Source organism: Mytilus edulis, chromosome 5 (assembly GCF_963676685.1).
Source record: "Mytilus edulis chromosome 5, xbMytEdul2.2, whole genome shotgun sequence".
Lineage (NCBI taxonomy): Eukaryota > Metazoa > Mollusca > Bivalvia > Mytilida > Mytilidae > Mytilus > Mytilus edulis.
In genome coordinates, this window is record NC_092348.1 from 50874398 (window position 1) to 50896532 (window position 22135).

Sequence of the window (22135 nt, forward strand, 5' to 3'; positions counted from 1 at the left end):
TTTCGACACGCAATTACGACTACATCGGTTACTGTAGTTTTAGTTCTTTGTGGTTTATAGACATATCGTGATTTTTAATCGTAGAAGATGACAAAATGGCGGAACGCAGAGAATTGATACTCAAAATTTAAAATCGATGGTGATCTGTTATCTAGCGGAATAAAACTTTAATATCTATAAATTTGAGAATTTTTATACAGAATGGACATAATAAAGTTTCCCTTTAATATCGATATTTCTTTTTTTAAAGTAGGGCGAACTAACCCAGGGTGAACGGACACAGGGCGAATATGTTATTAGGGCGAATGGACCCGATACCATGTCTTACCCGCGGAGGTGTGCCGAATATTTTTTATCTGTCCTTGATTTATTTACCTTTAGGTCTTTAGTGTAACCTGAGACTCAGGTGTAACACGGACTTACGTTCAGCACATATCGACCGTGAGACCCTCATTGATTAATTAATGTTCGAAAACAACACCCGTAGTAGAACACCAACCGATTGTATCGTTACTGGAGGGTATCGGAATCAGCAGAGGTTACTTAGATGAAAGTATTGGTACAATGTTTAACGATTTCGTTCTCAGTGTGTCGTTCGTCTGTCGGCAACTAGTTATGAAAATAAGATACAAAATTTAGACCAACCATAAGCACCTTTCCAGAATTAATGAATGAATGACGTCATGTCATCTACCAGACATATTTGTCATTGTTAGTAAAAATATCAGAGGAATTTATACATTTACCAGTGAAAATGCGGACTGTAAACGGTCAATCAGTGTTCATATTGTTCGTTGTACTTACAAAGGTCAGTCTTGCATACATTGAGGTAATTCTCTTTCGTTTTTATCCCTCAAATGACATGTCAAAATTATGCAGGATTTATGCTGCACTCTCAGGGTCCAGACAAGATTCTTATTGACCTGAAATACACGTTAACAGCGCAAGAAAATACCCGTTAATTGGCGGATTATACCTCAAATTATAATCCACCATTTGACATATAGTGCAGATAACCAATTTGTGGTAAAAAAAATGTCACAAAAGGTTTTTGAGTGATATTTTTGAGCATCTTATTGGAAATACATATACTACACCTAGCAGTGGCGGATCCAGAATTTTTCTTAAGGGGGGGGGGGGGGGGGGTGCTGACCGACCTAAGGGGAGCCCGCTCCAGTCATGCTTCAATGATTCCCTATATAATCAACCAAATTTTTCCCACGAAAGGGGATGCCCCGCCCCCTCCCCCTGGATCCACTTATAGCTAGCGCCTGTGACTAACAGTAACAGTAATATTGTTTAATAGTACCAGCAGAAACTACTTTCAGCAACAGCATGAAAACCAAGAAACATCAAGAGACAAGTTGTGTTCAGTCCTTAGGATAAGAATTGGATATTCATAAACAGTCAGGGGACTTACTTAAATGAGTGATTTTCTAAATCACTGATTCAAGTAACATTATTTCCACAAAGGTTGGAAGTGAGAGTTGTCTTTCTTTAATAATCACCTATTTAAGTAGTACAAATTGTAAATCACTAGAAGAAGTGATTTAATTACATTGTACATATGTAGCTTTAAATATAGAATGGTAATGGTCCAGGACTAATTATGTTTCTAAAATTATCAGAACCAACATCTGTGTTGATAGGATGACCAGGTCATTTCAGGTGATGACCTTGTACTGAATCTAGGATAATGACATAAAAATTACTTGTTTACATAGGCGGATCCAGGGGGGCCTTTCATGGGAAAAATTTGGTTGATTATATAGTGAATCATTGAAGCATGACTGGAGCGGTCCCCCCTTAGGTCAGTCAGTGCCCCCCCCTTAAGAAAAGTTCTGGATCAGCCACTGGTTAGGCCAAAAAAAAATATATGTCTGTTTCCTGTTTCCCGACCGACCCTGACTCAAAGCCCCCCGACCCTAGATCTATTTATTCAATTCTGGAAAAAAATCGTTTCATGTCCGGAAAAATTCGTTTCCGGTCCGATCCAGATGCATATTTTACTATACCCAAACAATCAAAATGGCTGCTCCCAGCACAAATGTGATACAATTAAGGTTAAAAAAATGTCGGCACTGGGAGGATTATTCAATTAAAGCTTTATTAAAGAGATTAAATGATTTTAGGGTACAGGACCCTAACTAACCATGACATTTAACCATCTGCAAATCTGACAGGGAGTGCAAAAAAAAAAAACAAAAAAAAAATCCTGACCTACCGACCCTGATTTTTTTGCCTTGGCAGCAGGAAACAGACATATATTTTTTTTTGGCCTTAAAGGCCTAAAAAAATAATCTTGTGTTTCCGATCACCCCCTTGAAATTTGAAGGGACTGTAGGTAGGTTTTTTTGTTTTTTTTTATAATATTATGCCTCATTGCTGTCTCGGTTTTGTTTAAAGGCATGGACACTAGTTTGGGATTTAATAGAAAGAGATTGATTACCTACTTTAAAAATCTCCTCGAGATACAATGTAACTTTTAGTTTACCCCTTTTAAAATCCCCCTGAAATAACTTTTAGTTTACCCCCTTTTAAAATACCCCTGAAAAAAAACTAAGTCCAAACCTAAAAAAAATTTGGGCAGCACTTCCCCTAGGAAATTAGCTTTTTAAACCCAATTCCCCTATTTCAGGACCAAAAGTTTGGGATTGTCAGAGAAAGAAATTGAGAAGATGTGGGGCAGATTCATTTATAGGAACATGAACCACACATCATCCCAAACCTACAGATAGACAAATATATTATATACACTGTACCTGGCAGGACACTTTCTTTTGGCAAAGCATCTGTGGCTTTTCATCAGAATGTCTAAAGCGTTGATTGGCTGACCAGTTTCAGATGGATTAATATCATGTACATTTTGAAGAAGGGTCTTGCATGAAAATTTGATAAATTTAATTCCAAAAGATTGCATTGTTCCAACAGTTGTGTTATTGTCATCAATCCCCAGTCATTTTTGCCAGTGGCCGAGCACAAAATTTGTGTTGTGTATTTTTTTCGATGTTAGACATTGGATGAATTTCATTGCTAATGTAAAAAAAGGTGTTACTTTCTGTAAAATTTAGAAATATTTTTTTCTCCGCGAAATGGTCATACTTTCCACGTTGAACATTGAATAGGGCGCGTTGTGTTGCCATGTTCAAACACTGACAAATGAAAATAACTACTGTGCATGCTCCCGCATATATAATTAGCCAAGAAGATTCCACTTTCAAGTACATTCTAAAAATAAGCCTCAAGTTTAAAATTAGCGTTGTTTTCTTTTGGGGCGATAAAAAGATCGAGGGACTTAGAATTTTTTATTTTCTTTCAGAAAAAACGGTCGGCAGGTATAAAAATTATTTTTATTCCCACATCAGCTTTAAAAACTTTTGAGTCGGGGGGGTCTGAAGGACGGTCGGTCGTGTGACCGAAAACACAACATTTTTTTTTTTAGGCCTAAGTATCATACATTTGTTCCTCAATTTACTTCCCAAATATCACTTCTTTAAGTATCATTATTTTAATAACCCCCACTAATTTCAACACCCCCCCGAAAACAGTGAAATTTTTATCAGCGAACAGGAGAATTTTATTACATAATCTGAAAGATGAAACCTTGAACTTAACAGGAAAAATACTGCCACTGCTGGGGAAAATCTGTTAGAAAAGTATCAGTTCATTATGTAAAGCCATTATTATAGCATTTTTATACGACCGCAAAAAATTTTATTTTTCGTCGTATATTGCTATCACGTTGGCGTCGTCGTCTGCATTGTCGTCGTCGTCCGAATACTTTTAGTTTTCGCACTCTAACTTTAGTAAAAGTGAATAGAAATCAATGACAAGGTTTATGACCACAAAAGGAAGGTTGGGATTGATTTTGGGAGTTGAGGTCCCAACAGTTTAGGAATTAGGGGCCAAAAAGGGGCCCAAATAAGCATTATTCTTGGTTTTCACACCATAACTTAAGTATAAGTAAATAGAAATCTATGAAATTTAAACACAAGGTTTATGACCATAAAAGGAAGGTTTGGTTTGATTTTGGGAATTTTGGTCTCAACAGTTTAGGAATAAGGGGCTCAAAGGGTCCAAAATTGAACTTTGTTTGATTTCATCAAAAATTGAATCATTGGGGTTCTTTGATATGCCAAATCTAACTGTGTATGTAGATTCTTAATTTTTGGTCCCGTTTTCCAATTGGTCTACATTAAGGTCCAAAGGGTCCAAAATTAAACTTAGTTTGATTTTAACAAAAATTGAATCCTTGGGGTTCTTTAATATTGAATCTAAAAATGCACTTAGATTTTTGATTATGGGCCCAGTTTTCAAGTTGGTCCAAATCAGGGTCCTAAATTAAACTTTGTTTGATTTCATCAAAAATTGAATAATTGGGGTTCTTTGATATGCCATTTCTAACTGTGTATGTAGATTCTTAATTTTTGGTCCCGTTTTCAAATTGGTCTACATTAAAGTCCAAAGGGTCCAAAATTAAACTAAATTTGATGTTAACAAAAATTGAATTCTTGGGCTTTTTTGATATGCTGAATCTAAACATGTACTTAGATTTTTGTTTATGGGCCCAGTTTTCAAGTTGGTTCAAATCAGGATCCAAAATGCAATAGCAAGAAATTTTCAATTGCACAGTATTCAGCAATAACAAGAAATCTTCAATTGCACAGTATTGTGCAATAGCAAGAAATTTTCAATTGCTCAATATTGCGCAATAGCAAGAAATCTTCAATTGCACAGTATTGTGCAATAGCAAATATTTTCAATTGCACAGTATTGCAAAATAGCCAGAAATATCTAATTGCACAATACTGTGCAATAGCAAGAAATTTTTCAATTGATTGGAGTTATCTTTTTTTGTCCAGAATAGTAGTTGAGTCAACTTAAATCATTGTTTTATACAATATACAATGTATATTCACTTTTACTACCAACTGATAAATTATAACAATCTTTACCATTCAGTGATAACAAGCACCTTTTGTTACATTTTAATATTTTATGATGTATTTAAATGAGTAGTTATTGTTGCAAACTCCATTAGAAATTTGAAATGAGATCAGTTTTGGAAAAAGGGAAAGGGGGATGTGAAAAAAAATGGGGGGGGGGGGGGGGGGTTAAATTTTTCTCATTTCAGATTTCATTAAATAAAAAGAAAATTTCTTCAAACATTTTTTTGAGAGGATTAATATTCAACAGCATCTAAGTGAATTGCTGAAAGGCAAAACAAATATTTTAAGTTCATTAGACCATGATAATACATTCATTCTGTGTCAGAAACCTATGCTGTGTCAACTATTTAATCACAATCCAAATTTAGAGCTGTATCCAGCTTGAATGTTGTGTCCATATACTTGCCCCAAACGTTCAGGGTTCAACCTCTGCGGTTGTATAAAGCTGTGCCCTGCGGAGCATCTGGTTTCAACTAAAATAGAATTTGCAGTTAAATGATAGCATTAAAGGCTTAAACCTTGCTACTTTTGAAAAAGAAGCAAAAAGGTCATTTTTAGCTCACCTGGCCCAACATGGGGGTAAAATGCAGTTTTTTGCTTATAACTCAAAAACCAAAGCATTTAGAGCAAATCTGACAGGGTAAAATTGTTTATCAGGTCAAGAACTATCTGCCCTGAAATTTTCAGATGAATCGGACAACTCGTTGTTGGGTTGCTGCCCCTAAATTGGTAATTTTAAGGAAATTTTACTGTTTTGGGTTATTATCTTGAATATTATTATAGATAGAGATAAACTGTTAACAGCAATAATGTACAGCAAAGTAAGATTTACAAATAATTCAACATGACTGAAATGGTCAATTGACCCCCTAAGGAGTTATTGTCCTTTAAAGTCAATTTTTAACAATTTTTATAAAATTTGTAAATTTTTACTAACATTTTCCACTGAAACTACTGGGCCAAGTTCATTATAGATAGAGATAACTGTAAGCAGCAAGAATGTTCAGTAAAGTAAGACTTACAAACGCATCACCATCACCAAAACACAATTTTGTCATGAATCCATCTGCTTCCTTTGTTTAATATTCACATAGACCAAGGTGAGCGCTAGTTTTTAATTATACTAATAAAAAGATATTATTTAAACCTGTGTTTAAAATTTTGGTAAAACTACAAAATCACAATTTGTGACAAAACTTTGAATTTGCTACTTAAATAAGTGATTTAAAAATCATTTATTTAAGTAAGTCCCCTGACTGATGAATATATAGTTATTTCATACCAACTTATTTAAATGCACTCAATATATGGTCTACGAAAGCTTTATTTCAGCCTATTGTTCTTTATAGACATCATGCTGCATACTAATGAAATAGACAGTAATCTAGTTTAAAATATCACAATTAAAAATATTTAAGCACAAAAATAAATATACGTCTGTTTGCAGTTACCTGACCTGTTTGCAGTTACCTGACCAACCCTTCTTTTAAGAGCTGACACTCAGCATGCTCAGTCATTATATTCTGTTGTAAAGTAAAAAATTAACTGAACTTGTGTCAAAAGCAAAGGTAGAATTGTCAATAAAATTAATTTATTGCTTAAGCTTGATATCATCAATGATCATACAATGTACATGTATATCTAAATATTCACAATTGCATGTGAATACGACACCTGTTAAGAATCTTCCAATACAAATGTATGTGTGATGATACAAAATTGAGAATGGAAGTGGGTAATATGTCAAAGAGACAACAACCCAACCAGAGAGCAAAAAACAGCCAAAGGCCTACAATGGGTCTTGAACCGCTAGAAAATTTCGCAATCAGAAGAGGGCTTCAGCTTGCCTCTAAACAATAAGTGCACTAGTTCATGGACCGCAAAAATTGAAAATTTTTTGGTCATATATTTGTATGACGTTGACGTCGTCGTCATCTTTGTCCAAAGACATTTGGTTTTCCCACTCTAACTTGAGTATAAGTAAATAGAAATCGGTGAAATTTAAACACAAGGGTTATGACCATGAAAGGAAGGTTGGGATTGATTTTGGGAGTTTTGGTCCCAACAGTTTAGGAATTAGGGGCCAAAATAAGCATTTTTCTTGGTTTTCGCACAATACATGTACCTTTAGTATAAGTAAACAGAAATCTATGTAATTTTAACATAAGGTTTATGACCACAAAAGGAAGGTTGGGAATGATTTTCAGGAGTTTTGGTCCCTACAGTTTAGGAATTAGGGGCCCAAAAAAAGGTCCTAGATAAGTATTTTTCTTGTTTTTTCTTCATCCAAAGACATTTGGTTTTCGCACTCTAACTTGAGTATAAGTAAATAGAAATCTATGAAATTTTAACTCAAGGTTTATGACCACAAAAGGAAGGTTGGGATTAATTTTAGGAGTTTTGGTCCCAACAGTTTAGGAATTAGGGGACAAAAGGGTCCAAAATTAAACTTTGTTTGATTTCATCAAATATTGAACTATTGGGGTTCTTTGATATGCCGAATCTAACCGTGTATTTAGATTCTTAATTTTTGGTTCTGTTTTCAAATTGGTCTACATTAAAATATAAGGTCCAAAGGGTCCAAAATTAAACTTAGTTTGATTTTGACAAAAAATGAACTCTTGGGGTTCTTTGATATGCTGAATCTAAACATGTACTTAGTTTTTTATACGACCGCAAAATTTTTCGTTGTATATTGCTATCATGTTGGCGTCGGCGTCGTCGTCGTCGTCGTCGTCGTCGTCCGGCGTCCGAATACTTTTAGTTTTCGCACTCTTAACTTTAGTAAAAGTGAATGGAAATCTATGAAATTTTAACACAAGGTTTATGACCACAAAAGGAAGGTTGGTATTGATTTTGGGAGTTTTGGTCCCAACATTTTAGGAATTAGGGGCCAAAAAGGGCCCAAAGAAGCATTTTCTTGGTTTTCGCACTATAACTTTAGTTTAAGTGAATAGAAATCTATGAAATTTTGACACAAGGTTTATGACCACAAAAGGAAGGTTGGGATTGATTTTGGGGGTTTTGGTTCCAACAGTTTAGGAATTAAGGGCCAAAAAAGGGCCCAAATAAGCATTATTCTTGGTTTTCGCACAATAACTTTAGTATAAGTAAATAGAAATCAATGAAATTTTAGCACAAGGTTTATGACCACAAAAGGAAGGTTGGGATTGATTTTTGGAGTTGAGGTCACAACAGTTTATGAATTAGGGGCCAAAAAGGGGCCCTATTAAGCATTATTTTTGGTTTTTGCACCATAACTTTAGTATGGGTTTGATTTTGGGAGTTTTGGTCCTAACAGTTTAGGAATAAGGGGCCCAAAGGGTCCAAAATTGAACTTTGTGTGATTTCATCAAAAATTGAATAATTGGGGTTCTTTGATATGCCGAATCTAACTATGTATGTAGATTCTTAATTTTTGGTCCCGTTTTCAAATTGGTCTACATTAAGGTCCAAAGGGTCCAAAATTAAACTTAGTTTGATTTTAACAAAAATTGAATCCTTGGGGTTCTTTGATATGCTGAATTTAAAAATGTACTTAGATTTTTAATTATTGGCCTAGTTTTCAAGTTGGTCCAAATGGGGGTCCAAAATTAAACTTTGTTTGATTTCTTCAAAAATTGAATAAATGGGTTCTTTGATATGCCAAATCTAACTGTGTATGTAGATTCTTAATTTTTGGTCCAGTTTTCAAATTGGTCTACATTAAGGTCCAAAGGGTCCAAATTAAACTAAGTTTGATTTTAACAAAAATTAAATTCTTGGGCTTATTTGATATGCTTTATCTAAATATGTACTTTGATTTTTGATTATGGGCCCAGTTTTCAAGTTGGTCCAAATCAGGATTCCATATCAAGTATTGTGCAATAGCAAGAAATTTTCAATTGCACAGTATTGCACAATAGCAAGAAATATCTAATTGCACAATATTGTGCAATAGCAATTAATTTTCAATTGGAGTTATCTTTCTTTGTATAGAATAGTAGTTGATAATATATGTTGGAAATTTGCCAGACATGACTATGATGTCATTTTCTATTTTTATTTGCCAATAACTTTATGTAAATAACTTCATTGGAAATTTGCCAATATAAAATGTTGCTGATGAAGCTTTTTTTCCTTATCTTATCTAAAATGTTTTAGATAATGTATGTTGGAAATTTGCCAGACATGACTATGATGTCATTTTCTATTTTTATTTGCCAATAACTTTATGTAAATAACTTCATTGGAAATTTGCCAATATAAAATGTTGCTGATGAAGTTTTTTTTATTGTTTTATACAATAAACAATGTATATTCACTTTTACTACCAACCAATCTTTACCATTCAGTGATAACAAGCACTTTATTTTACATTTTAATATTTTATGATGTATTTAAAAGAGTAGTTATTGTTGCAAACTCCATTAGAAATTTGAATTGATATCAGTTTTGGAAAAAGGGAAACGGGGATGTGAAAAAAAGGGGGGGGGGTTAAATTTTTCTCATTTCAGATTTCATAAATAAAAAGAAAATTTCTTCAAACATTTTTTTGAGAGGATTAATATTCAACAGCATAGTGAATTGCTCAAAGGCAAAAAAAAACTTTTAAGTTCATTAGACCACATTCATTCTGTGTCAGAAACCTATGCTGTGTCAACTATTTAATTTTAGATTTAAATAAGAAGAAATCTTTAATTGATTTGTAAAATCTTGACATTTGTTTTGTGTAAAAAAACCCATGTAATGTCAAAAATTTGATCACAATCCAAATTCAGAGCTGTATCACGCTTGAATGTTTTGTCCATCCTTGCCCCAACTGTTCAGGGTTCGACCTCTGCGGTCGTATAAAGCTGCGCCCTGCGGAGCACCTGGTTTTATTATGGGCCCAGTTTTCAAGTTGGTCCAAATAGGGGTCCAAAATTAAACTTTTTTTTGTTTCAATTTCAACAAAAAATTGAATATATGGGTTAATAGATATGACGAATCTAACCATGTATTTAGATTTATGATATTTGGGCTCGGTTATCAAATTGGTCCACAGTGAGGTCTAAAGGGTCCAAAATTGAACTTTATTTGATTTCATCAAAAATTGAATTCTTGGGGTTCTTTGATATGCTGAATCTAACCATGTATTTAGATTTTGGATATTGGAATACCACAAAGGGATGGTAAGAAGTGTCTTTGGGAGTTATGGCTCAAACTGTTAAGGAATAAGGTGCAAAAAAGGTGGGGAAAAGGGTTTCCAGGTTAATGTACATTTACTTAAGCACAAAAAATAATTTAAAAGCAGTGTTAGGTTGGAAATTGAAACTCATTAGAATATCTCACCTAAACTGCTGTTAAAGTATATTGGAAATTTGCCAAAAACTTTATTATTAATAAATTCCATTGGAAATTTGCCAATACATGTAACTTAGTTTAATGAACTTCATTGAACATTTGCCAATATAAATGGTTTTTTGTTTATCACCTTAAACCAACGCTTTATGAAATATTCTTTGAAAATTGGAGTTATCTTTCTTTGTCCAGAATAGTAGTTGAATCAACTTAAATCATTGCTTTATACAATATACAATGTATATTCACTTTAACTACCAACTAATAAATTAAAACAATCTTTACCATTCAGTGATTACATACACTTTTTTGACATTTTACTATTTTATGATCTGTTTAAATGAGTAGTTATTGTTGCAAACTCTATTAGAAATTTGAATTGAGATCAGTTTTGAAATAAGGGAAAGGGGGATGTGAAAAAAAATTGGGGGGGGGGGGGGGGGGTTCAATTTTTCTCAATTCAGATTTTAGAAATAAAAAGAAAGAGAGGATTAATATTCCACAGCAAAGTTAATTGCTCAAAGGCAAAATTTTTTTTTTTATTTTAAGTTCATTAGACCACCTTCATTCTGTGTCAGAAACCTATGCTGTGTCAACTGTTTAATCACAATCCAAATTTAGAGCTGAATCCAGCTTGAATGTTGTGTCCATACTTGCCCCAACTTTTCAGGGTTCAACCTCTGCGGTTGTATAAAGATGTGCCCTGCAGAGCATTTGGTTCTATGTTGAAACTTATACATGTTATATAATGTATTTAAATGGGTACTTTTTGTAACTATGGTTGCAAACTGCATTGGAAATTTGAATTGAGATATTTATGACCATATATTGTGTGAAAGAATTTTTTTCTGCAAAAAGGGAGGGGGGTGATTGTGTGGTTGTGGGACAATGTTTTCTCCTCAAGATTTCAGAAATTAGAAAGAAAATTTCTTTCATATTTTTTTTGGGCCAAAAAATTGGAGGAGGTGGTTAAACACTATTTTTTTTTTGGGGGGGGGGGTCAATTCACACTGAATTTGATGAAATTTACCTATGTATTACATACTGGTACAAAAATGATTGTGGTACTGTTCTGTTATTATTATTTTTTGCGAAAAAGATAATTTTTGACATAAATGTATAACTATGCACACTAAAACTTTCATCTAGGATATCTTGTTTTCCCAATTTTATTGGAAAACTCATAGATAATAAAAATACATGTTTGTTTATATTTTTAAAATTGATAATTTCTTTTTGTGAATCTTTCAGGCACTTGCAGCTAATATTGATAATGATATACCTGCATCAAAATTTGTTCCATCTGTTGCATTTAAATGTGGAAGACCAGCAATGCACAAAACAAGCACAGGGTGGCAGAAGGATATCAATACAGACTGTAAAGAGGATAAACTAGACATTCTTAAATACTGTCAAAGTGTGAGTAATGTTAATTACTTCCAGATCAAATGGAAAAATTATTTCTTCAATATGCCGATACAAGACAACTATCCCAAGAATGTACATGTTGATATGACTAATTTGTCTTGTGGTTTACAAATAACTGACAACTGCTATACTACACATTATCAAAATAAGGAGATATGGTATGATGCAAATGAATTGTTCACCAGAGCTGAAATGACAAAAGCAATTAAAGGTCACTGTACAGTTTCAACAATGAAAATTGTATAGTCATCAAACAAAAACTCACCCTACAAAACTCAACATAGGGATAATGATGCGGTGGCGGCGGTGTTAACTAGCTAACTTCTTAAAAACTTTAAAAATATTTAAGAAGGTGGAAGACCTGTATGCTTCATACTTTGTATATAGATGCCTCAAGTTACGAAGTTTCCGTCTGTCATATGTCCAGTGTCCTTGACCTCATTTTCATGGTTCAGTGACTATTTGAAAAAAATGTTAATTTCTCTCTTATTATGAGTAAAAGGAAAACTATATTTGGCATGTGCCTACCTTGCAAGGTCCTCATGTCCGTCAGATGATATTCTGCTGTACATGTCTGTCTGGCATGGTTCATCTGATCTTGACCTTATTTTCATTGTTCATTTGCCAATGTTTACGTGTAGTTTTCTTGGTTAAGTCTGTTTCTTAGAAACTATAAGCAGTAGCTATATAGGTCAACTATATTTAGAGTATTGAATGATTGTAAGGTGTTCATGTACATGCATTTTTTGTTTGGTTTATATCACCTTGACCTCATTTTCTTGGAGTTTATGTGATAGTTGTAGGTTGTAGTAAAGCTTTATCATGTTTATATTTAAAACTATCAACATAATATCAATGATTAGTAATGATTAGTAAGGAATGTGAGACATTTCAGCGTGTGCAATCTTGATAGTACAATCTAAAGTTTTTATTGTTTACTTACCAATGTACAAATGTGCTTTGATTGTTGAAATATACAATGTCATGTGGTAGCCTATCCAGAGAGGGACCATATAAATGATCCGAGAATCTTGATTACGAGGATATCCTATGGACACTTCCCAAAACTCACCAATATATGAGAGAATCCTTTAAAGGGGGAAAAACTGAAAATGTAGAAATATTACTCACAGTTATTTCTGTGTCAGATTTTTTGCTGTGCACTTGTTAGTTTAGATAAACTAATTCAAGTGCATCAGGTTAATCATGTTAATAGTAGGAAAAGAAGGGACCTCTCAATTTAAGGGTCAGATGGTCAATAGTCAAAAGTTACACATGCTAAGAAACATGAGGAAAACTAATAGGTGAGTCAACTGTTTTCTGGCTAAAAAATATCCAAGGTCTCAGAAGGAATTTTCTGTATTTCAAGACTATATATATATATATACTGGCAAATTTCACTCACATCAATTTCACATGAATTTAAATTCATTTGAATCTCACATAAAATTCACGTGAATTTCACCTCAACAATGCTCAAACAAACTGATACCTGAAACTCATGTAAAATCAATTTATGTGAGTTTCACGTGAATCTCATGTAAAACTCAAGTGAATTTTATGTGAAAATCACATGATGTTTTTTTTACGTGAAATTCACATGAAAATTTATAATAATGTAATTCAAATAACATCTTAATTTTTAAATTCAATTAAAATCATGAAAAAAACTCATTTATTTTTTTAAAAGATCATGTGAAAAATTTCATGTGAGATTCATAAGAATCTTGAATCTTGAATATCATTTCATGTGGAATTCACATTTAACATGTTTAACATCCCTCTACTGTTAATTAGATAATAAGTGTATTTTCAATTCTTGCAGGTGTTCAAAAATTTTTCTATAACTAACATTGTTGAAGATCATGAAGTTACAATTAATTGGCCAGACAAATTTGGGAAAACTGAGGAAATAGCAGTTACACCCTACAGATGTATAGGTAAGATATTTATCTCCTGAAAACTGTGATGACAATGCATTTTTGGAAAGAAGAAGAATGTTATATCCCATATCAAAGAGTGTTGAATATATTATAATCACCTTCTTTGTACAACACAAACATTTGGTCAGCAGCTTGAAAGTAATCAGTTCAGCACTTTTCTCAGACATTGCTTCTTGCTTGGCTAAACTGAATTTTTGAAAATATTTGTTGTATCAAAATGCTTTTTTTCATAGCTCTTGAGCTTCCTGTTCATGGAATACTTTTACAATTATGGACTTTTGACAAGATCAATACTTCAAATATTGACCTGTTCAGACTATATTGAATGAGGACAAAGTCCCAGTATAATATAACATTGACCATATTTAACTTATTGACTGAGTTAAAATCCTTAATTTTTATATTATATATATATATATATATATTATATATACAACTCGTCTTAACATCAACCCAACAATGTTAGATCTGTAAATTTGCTATTATAAGCCCAGGTGGTCGTGTGGTCTAGCGGGATGGCTGCAGTGCAGGCGATTTGGTGTCACGGTATCTCAGTAGCATGGGTTCGAATCCCGGCGAGGGAAGAACAAAAAATTTGCGAAAGCAAATTTACAGATCTAACATTGTTGGGTTGATGTTTAGACGAGTTGTATATACATTATGTACACAGCCATGTATCACCTTCATTGCTGGTGATCCGATGGATAAATCTGTTGTAGAGTTAACGTTGTCACTGACTCAGACGTACTTATAAATATAATTATTTTCTGTGACTGTATCTTACATTAATTTGTAGGATCCTTTACTATATATAATTGAGCTGATCTGTAACAATAACATCTCCATGCCTTGTATATCATGTACTGTAGTACGACGCTAGATTAAAACTGACGAGGAAAGGTAAAACACGGCCACCGAAAGCTTTATTATTGTGAAGCCCAGGTGGTCCTGTGGTCTAGCTGAAACGGCTACAGTGCAGGCGATTTGGTGTCACAGTATTTCAGTAGCATGGGTTCGAATCCCGGCGAGGGAAGAACAAAAAATTTGCGAAAGCAAATTTACAGATCTAACATTGTTGGGTTGATGTTTAGACGTATATATATATATATATATATATCAAACGTCTGAATAATAGTCAACGATTTTTCCCACGTGGGAGCTGGATCGTTACAAGTAACGATACATGTACACAATAAAATAAATTATATAAACGCCTAAAAAGTGTACATAACAACACCAATGATATAAAAAGGAACTATAAATGTAATTATTTATAAATATTTCGGATAACAGATATCCTTCGTCAGTCAGATTCTGATGTTAAATGAATCATCTTTAAGTCTTCTTAGATTAAACTTTTACTAAATCTTGAAATTTATACAATAAAAAAGGCAAACCGAACATCAGTTAAGACGCTTGCACCATTCTAAAAATTTGTTGAATATGACATAGGTTATATGACTAATTACATCAGAGAGTTCACATATATGCTTTAAATAAAAATAATAATGTGCGATGTGAACTAGCACAATTTTAAAGCTTTAACGGTGTCGATATTATGATGTTACAAGAAAGATTGCGTCAATAAGAATTCCAAATAAACAGCACTGAACGGTCTAAATTTCTAAATATTTCAGATTTGACAACTGTAGTGTAGTTACATTAGAGTCTGCGATGTTTAAAACAAACGGCCGTTAAAATATAATAACAAATTTTGACTAAAGTAAAATAGTTGGACGTGGCTTGGTACTTATACATCCCTCAAAAAATTAAGCAATTTAAATTGTTATATTCAACAGATTTATTTTAGAGATGAGTAAGGTAAAGAAATAGAAACGGAGACTGTAATAATAAGTAATATAACCCAGATGTGAAGCACTGCATGGTGTCGAACTACATCTTTTCATTTATCCCATTTGGTGCCAAAGTTGTTAATTTTCTAATCCAAAATCTTTCCCGAGTAAGTCTATCCTCCCTAGACCAAGCAGAGTTGTGGTCAATGATAGTAATGGTCAGTCGATTGAGATCTGCCTTAGTGTGGCCAGGGGATCTCAAATGTCGACTAAGAGGCTTGCATTGGTAGTCGCTACGATGACCGTTCATTCGTTTGTGAAACGGCTGTTCTGACTCGCCTACATACTGTTTACCACATTTACACTGTAGGAGATACACAACATTTGTAGTCTTGCAATTAACATTGCAAAATATGGTGTATTCTGTACCAGTGGAGTGACTGTTAAAAGTCTGGGTATCCAGTATTTGTTTGCAAGTCAGACATCGTTTGTTTCCACAACCCTTACAAGAGCCCACTGACGAAGAGCCTGCTTGAGAGGATAACTCAGCTCTCACCAGCAAGTCTTTAAGGCTTTTGGGCCTGCGGAAAGCCATTACAGGTGGCTCGGGAAAGATCTTGGATAGTTTAGGATGTTTTTCGATATCTTTCCAACTTTCGCGGATAAGGTGAGACAAGTTGTCAAATTTTGGATTGTAAGTCAACACAAAAGGCACCCTCCTGTTGACCTTTTTGACTTTATATTGTAAAAGTTCATCTCGGCTGATGTTGCTAGCACGAGAAAAACCTTTATCAATGTCTTTCCTTTTGTAGCCTCGATGTTTTAGGTGACCGCGAAGTTCTTGTAGTCGTTTTTTGGCAACATCGTTGGTGGAGCAAATCCTTTTTATTCGTATGGCCTGGCTGTAGGGAATGCTCTTGGTGCAATGTTTAGGGTGACAACTTGAAGGAGACAGATATTGATGTTTGTCTGTGGGCTTGCAATACAGATCTGTAAATATGTTTCCATCCCTCACTTGCGTTGTAGTGTCAAGAAATGTGATCTTAGAGTCAGAGATTTCATATGTGAATTTTATTGAGGGATGGGCATCGTTGGCATGTTGAATAAACAAATCTAGTGCTTGTTCAGTATTATCCCACTTCATGTCAATATCGTCAATAAATCGGAACCAAGAGAGGGGTTGATAAAGATAAGAATTGAGAATTCTCTGTTCTAATTTCCCCATAAAAATATTGGCATAAGACGGGGCCATGTTTGTTCCCATTGCTGTTCCATTAACTTGGAGAAAGTGTTCACCATTGAATGTGAAGTTATTGCATTTTAAAACCAAAGTTAGAAGCTGGATGAGACATTCAGTTGGTGGATGTAAGGTGTTACGAGAGTTCCAGACTTCCCTACAGGCTTCAATACCATCATCATGGGGGATATTAGTATAGAGGGAGGTAACATCAAGCGAGACAAGGATCGTTTCAGGTGGGAGAGGGTTCAAAGATTCCATTTTTTTAAGATAATGTGTTGTGTCTTGTATATATGATGGTAAATTTTCTACGTGTGGTCGGAGATGAAAGTCAATAAATTCTGATATTTTCTCTGTAGGGTGGTCATTGGCGGAAACAATTGGTCTACCTGGATTATTGACTTTATGTATTTTGGGCAGAAGATAGAAACGCCCCGGCTTTGATTTTTCCGGTTTTAGATATTTAAATGTGGTTTCATCAATATGTCCCTGTTCACACATGTTTTTCAGGTTTGTGGTGATCTCTTTGTTAAATTGAGGGGTGGGGTCAGAGTCTAATTTCTTATAGAATCTCTCATCAGAGAGTTGACGTTCCGCCTCTTGAATGTAGTCACATCTGTCCATGACGACAACAGCACTACCTTTATCTGCTGGTTTAATTATAATGTCGTCTCTGTTTTTAAGTAACCGCACAGCTTCGTTTTCTTCAGAAGATAAATTGTTGAATGTTTGGGAAGTAGTAGTGGACAGATGTGTTACGTCAGATTTAATTTTGTCAATAATATGTTCTAAAGTAGCACATTTACTGGGTTTAGGAATCCATGAACTTTTTTTCCTGAATCTGGGAATATCAACATCTTCTTGGTCGTCATCTGAGTCGAGATCACTTGTGTCACTATCAGTGGAACTTTTTGTGGTGTCCTTAGAAAAATATTCCTTGATTCTGAGGGATCTTGCTAACTTGTCTAGGTCATCTTCCAAAAGTATAGAATCTATTTTGCCCGGCGTGGGGCAAAAATTAAGACCTTTTGACAGTACCTTAGTTTCGGTCTCCGACAAAGCTACTGAAGACAAATTGACTACAGTGTTTGTAGAGTTCATGCAGCCTTGTTTTTTTCTCTTGAATCGGCAATTCCGGGATTTTTTCCCGGTTATGATGGTACGATTGAGAGTTAAGGTGGTCTGCTCTCTAACAACAGTGTCTAAAAGTACGCCGTCTCGTTTAAATTTATTAACTTGTTTTTTGTGTAATTTCCGGGATTCAATGCGCAAGATGTCATGGAGGCGCTCGTTGATGGTGAGCAATTCAGGACCGGAAAGTTCTTGGCATGCTTTATTGTAAAGATGGTTATAACTAGTTTGTAAATTTAAATGTTTATGAGACGCCTCAGCGTGTAATAGATCCATCAATTGCCTAGAATATATATATAAAATAAGCTAGAGTTAGAGGAGGGGATAAGGTCTCTGCGCAATGCTAGGGGGTGTTGTCGTAGAAATAAGAAATAAAAAGAACAGAATCAGATCTACTCTAACATCGTTAGGTTGATTTTCTAAGCACTAAATGTAATATATATATATATGTGTTGTGTACAAGATGTACAAGGGACTCCAACGAAATGATTCACACAGGCGTTGGCTCACCACAAGAAATTTAAGATGTAAGTTTGTACAAATTATAATTTGTACAGGGTTTTGTACAAGTTATAAGTTTTTTTACACCTACCTTCCTGCGACAGGTGATACAGGTGTATCTTATAAAATGTACCAGTGTAATGTTTTGAATTAAAAAAAAAATCAACCTAACATTTAATCCTATTCTCCTAGTCTTCAATCTTGAAATGAGGATACCTGAATGGTTTAAATTCTAATTTAATTGTTTTCCTTATACCATATTCATATCCATACAAAATCTTTGTGTGGTCTTATAATGTTTTTGTATCAATGCTCAGTATTAGACTGTATTATGTAGTTGTGAAAATATGACAGAAATATGCGAAGCAAAAGACTGTGTGCTTGCATCATCCATTTTTGTTCAGCAGATCATAAAAAACTGATAACTTGTACAAAAAATCTGTACAAATTATAATTTGTACAACATTACAATTTGTACACAACATATATATAAAAACGAAGGCTCGACAAAAATAAACAAACAAATAAATAAATAAGAGAAAACAGTTAAAGAAAAATAATACCCGACAATTGAAAAAACAATCCCAGACTTACTAACTCAAAGAAAGGTGTTTTTCAATGAAACATTTGGTTTAAAGCAAAAGTAGAAGAACATACAAGTCAAAGATATTGTGTTGTACAAGTTATTATCTTTTTCTCAACAAAAATTGTACAAGTAATTACTGGTACAATTATATTTGTACAGATAACAACTTGTATGATGGCATCATACAAGTAGTTAGTATTACTCATACATAGTTATTGTACAAGTAATAACCTGTACAAAATAATAAAATGTACACGACATATACATTATATACATTATCCAATTTATATATTAGCATGTGACACTTGTGGCATTCAGTATGTGGGAGAAACAATGGACAAATTCAATGTTCGGCTCAATAACCATCTTTTGTGGTACAAAACCAACAAAAACTATCCTCTCACAAGACATTTTTGTTCAAAGAAACATCCTTTTGATAATGTTACCTTCCAAATCATAAAAGTCAACACCTAGTGGGACACCACGTCGAGAAGGAGAAGAGAAAACTTTTGGATCCACCAGCTTCACACTTTAGAACCTAATGGTCATAACGAAAAAGACAAGAAAAGATACAGGAAAGATAAAGAACAATTTAATACCCAGCACCGTCCTTTTTGGGGAAAGACGGCTTCAAGCCGTCAATTCCCTAATGGGGTTGGCCAGAGTATCGTTCCCTCACGTCAATCATTTTGTTTTGATAGTTTGGAAACCCCCTCAAAATGTTATACTGAAATTGATGACAAGGAGAACAGATTGACTTTAAATACATTTTTTACACATTTCCCTTCTGTTTCTCATGAAATTATTGTATATTGAGCTTTCCCTTACACTATAAACGTTTCTTTTACAGTCCGGAAAAATCAGTATTACGAAATATTCGAAATATATCTAACCTAGTGACATCATTGTTGGAATGCCACACTACACAGGGATATCCTTTATTCAGAATCATTATAAAAATCATTCACAGTACTTGTATACTAATTTAAAATCCGTATTTGTTAAATATATAAAACCTGATGATGTTTGCTGTAGTGTAGATGATTCACACACCAACATGAAATGCTTGAATCTGATGCTATAATCAGATAATATGTAGGTCAACCATGGCGGTAAACAATGTCAGTGGGGATACATGAGATTGGGGAGAGAAACGGCAGTTTTCATTGTTTCTGTAAAGTTCTGTTTTTAGAATCTTCCTCCAATTCAGGAGCACCTCAATTGATGAGTAATTTTACACTAAAATCAAAGTAAATGTTTCTGAACATTTAAAATGTGACATTTAGTATATGATAAGTAGTCTTCTATATAAACAAAAATGTGTACCAACATAATTATTGAAATGGTTAAAAAAAAAAAAAAAAAAAAAAAAATGTTGCTTTTTGTCGTTATTGAGATTGGGGAGAGCAACTGCAGTTTTCATTCTTTCTGTAAAGTTATCTTTTTAGAATCTTTCTCCAATTAAGGAGCACCTCAATTGATGAGTAATTACCCACTAAAATGAAAGTTAATGTATATGAACACTAAAAATGTCACATTAAGTATATATATGATAAGTAGTCATCAATTATTAAAAATAATTTTGCATACCAACATAATTATTGTAATGGTCATTTTTTTTTCTCATTTTTTTTTTAAATATTGTTTTTTGTAGTTTAAAGCTATTTATCCATGAATTTTACAGATATATCAAAATGTGGGATCTGGAAACAAACTTCACACAGCTTTTATATCAATCATATTTGATTTTATAAGTACATGTATCCCTGTGATGAGAGTTGTAACTGGGAACTTTATCAATGGAAAATTAAAACTGAATAGATTTTTTAGTCCTCACTTTCTTGAGAATATTGTCACAACAAATTGAGAATAGTCTTAGCCTGCCCTTCAGTTGTTCATAATTAAAATTTTAAAATATAATGTAATAGTTGTTAAATTCAATTGAATTTTAGATAATTAACTCCCAACTTAAATCAAATGTTTTGATTTAGAAGGTGCAGATCTCATTGGTCCAAATTGTCTCTATAATGAATTCTTGACTAAGGAAATGAAATAACATTAAACAACAATTAGTTTCATTATTGTCAGCCTTTCTATATGTTCTAGCTGTTCTTTTGCTCATTCTTTGTATGTAGACTATCAAAAGATACCCCCCCTAAAAATTGGAACAATGGCCGTCTTTTCCCTTCAGAGCTCTTCAGCTCTTTGATTATCCTGTAATATTGGCTAATGGACGTTGCAAACTTCAACCACAAATTTTTTAAATTATCTTGAAATTCATCTAAATTTAGTATTATTTAAAAGGCAGCTAAATTCAAGTGCATCATGTACATTGAGCTTCAAAAGTTTCTTATCATCTACATCCAATTTTACCTGGATAGATGCAACCTTGATAAGGCTAGTTTGTCTAGCAAAATATTGGGTTTACTTTTATCATTATGTAAATATTTTAAACATTCTAATATTTTCATACTAAAAAGTGTGTTAAAATAACATTGTTAGGCAATCTACATATACATTGTGATATATGTAATTATTGCAATTAGAAAAATGGACTTTGTACATGTTGTACAATTGTAATTTAGCCAGATTTCCACTGCCTGTCAACTGTCACAGAGCTCTTCTAAGGCACTGGTGATAAATCCGTGTTTTACTTGCTCGGATTATTAATATTAGAAACAGTATTTTTGTATCTATTCTGTATTCTCAAAGCTACATATGTACAGTTGGACTACAAATCTGCAACTCCCAGTTTATGACTACACATGCTGATCTTATCTATAAAGGAGTGTGTATATTTTGCTGGTTGCGGGTTGCGATGAATAGTCAGTTGAACAATAACATGAATAAAGAGAGAGGAAAATAAATCACCAAAATATTAGTATATATAGATAAATATTCATATCTTCTGTATAAATTTCAAATGGTAGAGCAAAATATAAACACTTCCAGTTGTAAAGTTATATTGTCGGAGTTCAAGAGGTTAGATAGAATTGTAAAATCAGAGTGGACTAGTAACGAAAAAAATTATGTTTTTGTTCTAAAATCATCAAAGGAAAAACTGAAGCTCTTGACAGAAATAATGAAATTAGACGATATAATGGGGGAAGAATATGTATATGTAGACTTTAAGGAAAACAGAATTAAAGGAAAAGGTAAAAATTTAAAAACTCTTGGTTTATCAGTGTACCATGTCATATTAAAAGAGGTAGTTTGGCTTGTTAGAATGGACTGCGAAAAAGAAG

General features: G+C 33.5%; 1 protein-coding gene across 2 annotated transcripts in view; it reads left to right on the forward strand.

Moving 5' to 3' along the window:
* The first annotated feature begins 602 nt into the window (after positions 1–602).
* LOC139525460 (amyloid-beta precursor-like protein) overlaps positions 603–22135 on the forward strand; it is a 52383-nt gene continuing 30850 nt past the window's right edge. The window contains exons 1-3 of one of the 2 annotated variants that reach the window (XM_071320810.1): positions 603–808; positions 11523–11690; positions 13525–13639. In XM_071320810.1, the coding sequence (XP_071176911.1) occupies positions 755–808; positions 11523–11690; positions 13525–13639 (337 nt within the window). In that variant the 5' untranslated portion in view covers positions 603–754. Of the gene's footprint in view, positions 830–11522; positions 11691–13524; positions 13640–22135 lie in introns of both variants that reach the window. The other variant, XM_071320809.1, reaches the window with a different exon arrangement.